General features: G+C 44.4%; 1 protein-coding gene across 1 annotated transcript; it reads left to right on the top strand.

Annotated features, from left to right (window-relative positions):
- Positions 1-6,914: 6,914 nt before the first annotated feature.
- Positions 6,915-7,646, top strand: LOC129407477 (odorant receptor 131-2-like). The gene has a single exon (XM_055148680.1). The coding sequence runs from the start codon at positions 6,915-6,917 to the stop codon at positions 7,644-7,646; it is 732 nt and encodes a 243-aa protein (XP_055004655.1).
- The last annotated feature ends 379 nt before the right edge of the window (positions 7,647-8,025 follow it).

Raw genomic sequence — 8,025 nt, 5'->3', positions numbered from 1 at the left:
GTGTACACAGGGTTCCCACTCTTTTTCACTGACAACATTTTTGTAATATTCCATGAATTTTTCATGACCTAAAGTGAATTTTCCATGACTTTTACGGCACCTACATGTGTAGAATTGATCAGAGTTTTAGGGCTAAATATGAAATGTGAACTCTATCCACTCACCTTATGGTTTGGTGTTATAGTTCTTAACATTCCAAATACTGTCAGTGCTTTTGTTGTCGTCTCTTTTAAACAACAGAAACAACGTTCAGAAATAATCATAATAGTTTAATGAAAACTTAACATAACACTGTAGTCGTGTGAATGAGTTACTAAAATTCCATGACTTTTCCAGGATTTCCATGACCGTGTGAACCCTGTATATTACTGTCTGTCTATATTTATTCAGACGTTTATTTTTATTAAGCTATATTCTGTTTTTTCTCAGAAAAGTGGCATTTTATAAAAGTGAGAATGTTATAATTATTACTTTTGGCCTGTATCACAAACCCTTAACCACAGAGCTCTGAATGAAATGTGAGTTCTAGTGAGTGGTCAGAGATGTTTTGGGAGCTTGAGTCAGCACACACAGAAAAAAAAAATCTCACGTAACGCTGTAGCCGCCGCGCGCCAAATAGGAAGTTCTCCAGGAGGCTCTTCCGGCTCCTTCTGACTCTGACTCCAATGAACTTACATTATGATCTTGTGGCTCCTCTCTCTGTAAGTGCTGCTGTGAGCCTCGCCATTTTGGTCTTAAAATGTTTGTACTAACCCACGACACATGATCCTGTATATATATATATATATATATATATATATATATATATGTGTGTATAAACAGCTACACCCAGCAGGAATAATGTACCGGCCAAAGGAGGAGATACAGACCACAGATGTTAAGACACAAAAGTCCCTGACCTGCATGAAGGGTTCATCCCAAATCCAGGACCCTGAGACTGTACACGCGCCAGAAGGAAGGAGGCCGAGGACTAGTGAGTGTGGGAACCACTGTCCAGGATGAAACATCCAACCTCCATGAGTACATCAAGGACAAGGCCCCGACAGATGAGGTGCTCAGAGAATGTCTCAGACAGTGGGGTCCAGAGGAAGAGGAGCTGGAGGGACCATCATGGCAGGACAAACCCCTACATGGGGTGTACCACCGGAACATAACTGAAGTGGCTGATATCAAGAAATCCTACCAGTGACTTGAAAGGGCTGGTCTGAAGGACACATAGAGGCACTGATCCTGGCTGCTCAGGAGCAGGACCTGGGCACTCAAGCAATAGAGGCCCAGATCTACCACACCAGACAAGACCCACGGTGTAGACTGTGCAAAGAGGCTCCTGAGACAGTCCAGCACAGAACTGCAGGTGTAAGATGTTGCAGGGAAACAAACATGGTGCGACAGAACCAAGTGGTGAGCAGAGTGTACAGAAACATCTGTGCAGAGTACGGGCTGGAGACTACAAGGTCAAGGTGGGAAACACCTCCAAAGGTTGTGGAGAACAACCGAGCCAAGATCCTGTGGGACTTCCAGATACAGACTGACAGGATGGAGATGGACCAACCAGACATAGTGGTGGTGGATAAACAACAGAGCANGTTTTTAAATACTTTTACCTTTATTTTAGAGCAGCTTTTTGTATCCAGTGCTTCTCTGTGGAGAAATAGTTTAGGAACACGTTAAGAAAGTGAGGCATAACTGGACCGCTGTGAACAGTTTCAGAGGAAATTCCAATTACATTTGCTCATCATACTTCAGTGCTGTTGTATTTGGAGCCTAAATATGAAACGTAAAAAAAGAAAGAAAAATAATAATAAATGCTAATGCAAAAATTGTGAGAAAATGACTTTAAACAGAGGAAACTCTCACCACAATGACAGATAATCGTGCCTGTTTTGTATTTAACCATCATGAGTTTTGCTTAAGACCAAATTGAAGTCTGGGATGTAAATAATTAAGCCTTTTCACAAGTATTATAAGAATGTATGTGTAATTCTTTATTTTAAGATAATTTAGCATGTGACACCACTGGACAGTCACTACAATTTTACCATGTTAAAAATATACAATAGATAATCCAATTATGTCTTTAATGCCAACTATTAAACAAGTGTACACAGGGTTCCCACTCTTTTTCACTGACAACATTTTTTTAATATTCCATGAATTTTTCATGACCTAAAGTGAATTTTCCATGACTTTACGGCACACCTACATGTGTAGAATTGATCAGAGTTTTAGGGCTAAATATGAAATGTGAACTCTATCCACTCACCTTATGGTTTGGTGTTATAGTTCTTAACATTCCAAATACTGTCAGTGCTTTTGTTGTCGTCTCTTTTAAACAACAGAAACAACGTTCAGAAATAATCATAATAGTTTAATGAGAACTTAACATAACACTGTAGTCGTGTGAATGAGTTACTAAAATTCCATGACTTTTCCAGGATTTCCATGACCGTGTGAACCCTGTATATTACTGTCTGTCTATATTTATTCAGACGTTTATTTTTATTAAGCTATATTCTGTTTTTCTCAGAAAAGTGGCATTTTATAAAAGTGAGAATGTTATAATTATTACTTTTGGCCTGTATCACAAACCCTTAACCACAGAGCTCTGAATGAAATGTGAGTTCTAGTGAGTGGTCAGAGATGTTTTGGGAGCTTGAGTCAGCACACACAGAAAAAAAAAAATCTCACGTAACGCTGTAGCCGCCGCGCGCCAAATAGGAAGTTCTCCAGGAGGCTCTTCCGGCTCCTTCTGACTCTGACTCCAATGAACTTACATTATGATCTTGTGGCTCCTCTCTCTGTAAGTGCTGCTGTGAGCCTCGCCATTTTGGTCTTAAAATGTTTGTACTAACCCACGACACATGATCCTGAATATATATATATATATATGTGTGTGTATAAACAGCTACACCCAGCAGGAATAATGTACCGGCCAAAGGAGGAGATACAGACCACAGATGTTAAGACACAAAAGTGCCTGACCTGCATGAAGGGTTCATCCCAAATCCAGGACCCTGAGACTGTACACGCGCCAGAAGGAAGGAGGCCGAGGACTAGTGAGTGTGGGAACCACTGTCCAGGATGAAACATCCAACCTCCATGAGTACATCAAGGACAAGGCCCCGACAGATGAGGTGCTCAGAGAATGTCTCAGACAGTGGGGTCCAGAGGAAGAGGAGCTGGAGGGACCATCATGGCAGGACAAACCCCTACATGGGGTGTACCACCGGAACATAACTGAAGTGGCTGATATCAAGAAATCCTACCAATGGCTTGAGAGGGCTGGTCTGAAGGACACACAGAGGCACTGATCCTGGCTGCTCAGGAGCAGGACCTGGGCACTCAAGCAATAGAGGCCCAGATCTACCACACCAGACAAGACCCACGGTGTAGACTGTGCAAAGAGGCTCCTGAGACAGTCCAGCACAGAACTGCAGGTGTAAGATGTTGCAGGGAAACAAACATGGTGCGACAGAACCAAGTGGTGAGCAGAGTGTACAGAAACATCTGTGCAGAGTACGGGCTGGAGACTACAAGGTCAAGGTGGGAAACACCTCCAAAGGTTGTGGAGAACGACCGAGCCAAGATCCTGTGGGACTTCCAGATACAGACTGACAGGATGGAGATGGACCAACCAGACATAGTGGTGGTGGATAAACAACAGAGCAGAGCTGTGGTGGTGGACATCACAATACCAAGAGATGGTAATATCATGAAAACGGAACACGAGAAACTAGAGAAATACCAGGGGCTCAAGGAGGAGCTGGAGAAGGTCTGGAAAGTGAAGGCATCAGTGGTGCCTGTGGTGATCGGAGCACTTGGGTCCGTAACCCCCAAACTGGAAGAGACTACAGCAGATAATGGAAAAAACAACAGAACATCTCAGTCCAGAAAAGTACAGTACTAGGAACAGCAAAGATACTGAAGAACTCTCAGGCTTTTTATGATATTTATGATATATATGATACATAATGATCTTGAAATTATTACTAGTGTATAGTTTTTTACTCACTGAATAAATCAAAAGTCTGAGGAGCCAAAGTGATATATGACACATACTATACAGTAATATTTGCCAGTTAGCTGTAGTCGTATATGTCTAAATATGTTCTTAAAATATATTACATATCTTCTGAGTTAAAATAAAGATAATACTTACTGTGCGTGTGTTAGATGCTCTATAAATGCTCTTAAGGGATCACACTTTTAAGGAATAGCAATTGGCTCAAAACGTCACTGTAAATAAAATCTTTGAACAGGAACTACTTTATGTGTGTATCACTCTCAGCACCCATTCTAGAAAGCCTGCAATGGGTGTCTTTGTAATCATTCACATACTAAATATTAAATGTTTTACTAAGTGGTATAAAAAAAAAAAAAATCTGTTTTTTTTTATTTTATTTATTTATTTTTTTTGAAGAAAAGCTGTGTGACGGAGCAGGCTCGTCCCTAAGAACGCCATCCCTGGGGAGAGCACGTGAAGACGCGCGCGCCCGTTTCCGTATTCTTTGCGCACCGCTCGCCGTACCATTTCATACCTAAATCACTGTTTTAAAAATAAAAATTTCCCAACACCTCCTGCGTGTCGTGCCGCGACTAAGGGTGCACACTTAGAAGCGCTTATTCAATTCATGTAAATCACGCTTAACCAGACATTTACTTCCCCTCGCGCCGCCGCCTTCGCCCTCCTACCGTGGGCTGTTCTGGCAAACCCGGACACATCCGCGCTGGCAGCTTAAATCCTGTCGTTGCGCGGGTTCAGGGGATCAGGTGAGCAACAATTAATTTGCATGGTCAATTAAAGGTATTGTCGGTCTCGCAGACCACATATACAAAACCCTTTCATTTTGGGCGCAAGCTATTACGTATATAGAACAATAAAGCGAAGGAACGTAGGCCGTTTAATTGTAGAAACGGCGTAATCACTATTATTGGGGGGGAATTATGTAATGTGGGAGGGGCAAACGGGAATATAAAGGTGCGCTCTCCAGCTCTGTCACCAGTCGCGACCAGGTTACGGTGGAGGTAACTTGTGTGGAGTGAACCAGAGCGAACGAGCGACCGAGAGCGTGAGTGAGAGAGCGAGCGAGAAAACGCTGAAGGACTTAAAGGGGAAGTCCACCAAAAACTTATTTTGTTTGTTTTGTTTTTTTTTTCACACCACCACTGTAAATATTTTTCCACTCACGTTTGGCACCTTTTGCACTGTTGGAGAGCACAATAAACCACCGAAAAGCATTTCCTGGCTAAGCCTGAGTCTTTTGGAAGAACCCCACCACAAGCTGGAGCATGAAATGTAAACTTTTTATTACAAACATTGCAAGAGAACAACCACACAGGGTTATTATTATCTACTCACATATTGAAGGATTATTATGGTAAAGTGTAACTAGCACCACTGGATTCCTTGACCTTTACAATGTGGGTTTAGCAGTAAAAATCTACATTTCAGTTTATTCAAAAGTCAAGATACTATAATTTTTACATTTACGGCAGCCATTTTTTAAACTTCAATATCGCCGCCATATAGACATCTGGGCAAATGCAAACATTGATTTTCTGACTCCATATACTATAACCTGACCAAAAATGTATAGTTAATCAAATTCCCAAAAAATTCCCACTAAGGTTAAAATTTGAATATAAGGAACTGGACTATACTGTTAAGTTATAAGTTAAATGTGATTTTAAGTTAATTTGGTTCAACTGATTTATAGCTACCCCTCCCTAAACCACCACCTTAATGTGGTTGAGGGGTTTGAGTGCCCGAATGATCCCAGGAGCTATGTTGTCGGGGGCTTCATGCCCCTGGTAGGGTCACCCAAGACAAACAGGTCCAGGGGGATGGGTCAGACGAAGAGTGGTCCAGAAGCCTTTATGACAAGAGGAAAAACTAGGCCACTTACGTCGCCTGAATTGGCGTCACCCGGGCCTGACTCTGGAACCAGGCCTGGGGTGGGTGCTCAACAGTAGCGTCTGGTCTGGCCCCGTGAGGAAAGGCCCGGCCAGGCTCAGCCCGAAACAGCGACGTGGGGCCGTCCTCCTGTGGACCCACCACTCGCAGGAGGATCCATAGGGGCATGGTGCAAGGAGATCTGGGCAGCAGTCGAAGGCAGGGGCCTCAGCAACTGGATTTCTGGATATAGAATGTCACCTTGCTGGGGGGAAAGGAACCTGAGCTTGTGCGGGAGGGTGAGAGTTACCGACTAGATATAGTTGGGCTCATCACTCGGACTCCATGTTTGAGTGGGCTTTGTTCTCTGCCTCTATTGTCGATGCGGCCGCTCATACCTGTGGGCGTAAGGTCTGTCGTGCTTGTCGTGGCAGCAATCCCCGAACCTGGTGGTGGCCACCAGAAGTAAGGCATGCCGTCAGGCTGAAGGAGTCCTATTGAGCCTTGTTGGCTCGTGAGTCTCCTGAGGCAGCTGATGAGTACCGACGGGTCAAGCTTCCTGCAGCCCGTGTGGTTGCAGAGGCAAATACGTGAAGCTGGGAGACGTTCTGAGAGGCCATGGAGGGGGACTGTTGGACGGCCTCAAAAAAATTCTATCAAACCATCCAGCACCTCCGTAGGTTGAAGCAGTGCTTCACCAACACTGTTTACAGTGCGGGGGGAGAGCTGTTGACCTGGACTGGGGATGTTGTTGGGCGGTGGAAGGAATACTTGGGGACTCGGAGGCGGACTCATCCATCAGCCTGGACTGTAGTTCATCTCATTTTATTTATTTATTTTTTATTAAAATGTGGAAAGCTTCTACAAGTTTAATTGTTCTGCCTTCTCTGTTTCAGCTGATTCCTGGGGTCTATGTGCAATGGAGTGGCTGAATTTCTTTCCGAACCTCACAGAGAAGCAGCTGACAACAACAATCAGTTTTAAATTATCTTTTGTCACAATGACCTGCTTGGCTTTTCTCATGTTCCTGGTCATAAACGGCATCATCATCCACACTCTGTGCAGCCGGCCTGTGTTCAGGGAGACATCGCGGTACATGCTCCTGCTGAACCTGGTGGTGGCAGACTCCATCGTGCTCTTCATGGGACAGTTGTTGTACATGCATGGTGCCTTTTTCATCTTCCTGTCTCTGTGTGGATTCTACGTCATGATCGGCTTCCTGTGCGACCAGATCGCTCCTCTCACTCTGATGTTCATGTCCATTGAGCGTTACATTGCTGTTTGTTTCCCATTTCATCACCCCACCATAGTCACCATGAGGAACACGGCGTTTGTCATTCTCTGTGTCTGGGGGCTGGGCTGTGTGGACATGTTTGTTCGGCTGATGCTCATTGTTGAATTCCCCTTCCACCTGCTCCCCAGCCTTCAGATGAACGTATACTGCAGCTCCACCGCCTTGCTGCGTGGACCACGATCCAAGCTCTATGAGACAGCGTCCACCATAGCGCTCTTCCTGCTTTCTGCATCGGTCAGTGCATTGTCCTTCATCTGTGTGATGGTGGTGGCAGTTTCTGCCTCCACAGATAAGGTCTCTGCAGAGAAGGCTCGGAACACGCTACTCCTGCACATGTTTCAGTTGAGCCTGAATCTCATTTCCACCGTGGGACAGCCCATCTCCAGGGCCCTGGCTGCTCTGGTGGAACCGCCTCTGTCTGGGCAGATTATTTTATTGGTTTACGTGTTTTTGGGATGATGCCACGATGTATGACGGCTCTAATCTACGGACTCAACGACTCAAACCTCAGGCCAGTCCTGGTGTCTTTCCTCTGCTGCCGCCTGTGGGCGTCTCCAAACGCTGTCACAGCTCAAACACATGATCTACAGAAAAAAATGAGGCCTCCTCAAGCCCCCAGGCACACAGCCTCCTTATCCATAAACATGACTAAAGAACAGATGACTCAGGACAACTCTGGAGTCCTACACTCCCCCCGTCTTGTCTAACTTTTGTACCTACCTCACACCTGCAATTTCTGTCAAAAGTTTTAGACCAATTTTATTGATCCACAAGGGAAATTTTTTGGACACCGTAGCTCTTACATCACAATAAATATAATAACAAAGAGCAAAAATAT

Source organism: Boleophthalmus pectinirostris, unplaced genomic scaffold (assembly GCF_026225935.1).
Source record: "Boleophthalmus pectinirostris isolate CB_2022bp ecotype Guang Dong unplaced genomic scaffold, ASM2622593v1 HiC_scaffold_12, whole genome shotgun sequence".
In the NCBI taxonomy this organism is placed as follows: Eukaryota; Metazoa; Chordata; class Actinopteri; order Gobiiformes; family Gobiidae; genus Boleophthalmus; species Boleophthalmus pectinirostris.
The sequence above is the reverse complement of the archived record's forward strand: the minus strand, read 5'-3'. Positions and strand labels throughout refer to the sequence as shown.

Excerpts from the sequence above, each read along its gene's own strand:
- LOC129407477 (XM_055148680.1), top strand. The coding sequence starts at position 6,915 with ATGTTCCTGGTCATAAACGGCATCATCATCCACACTCTGTGCAGCCGG.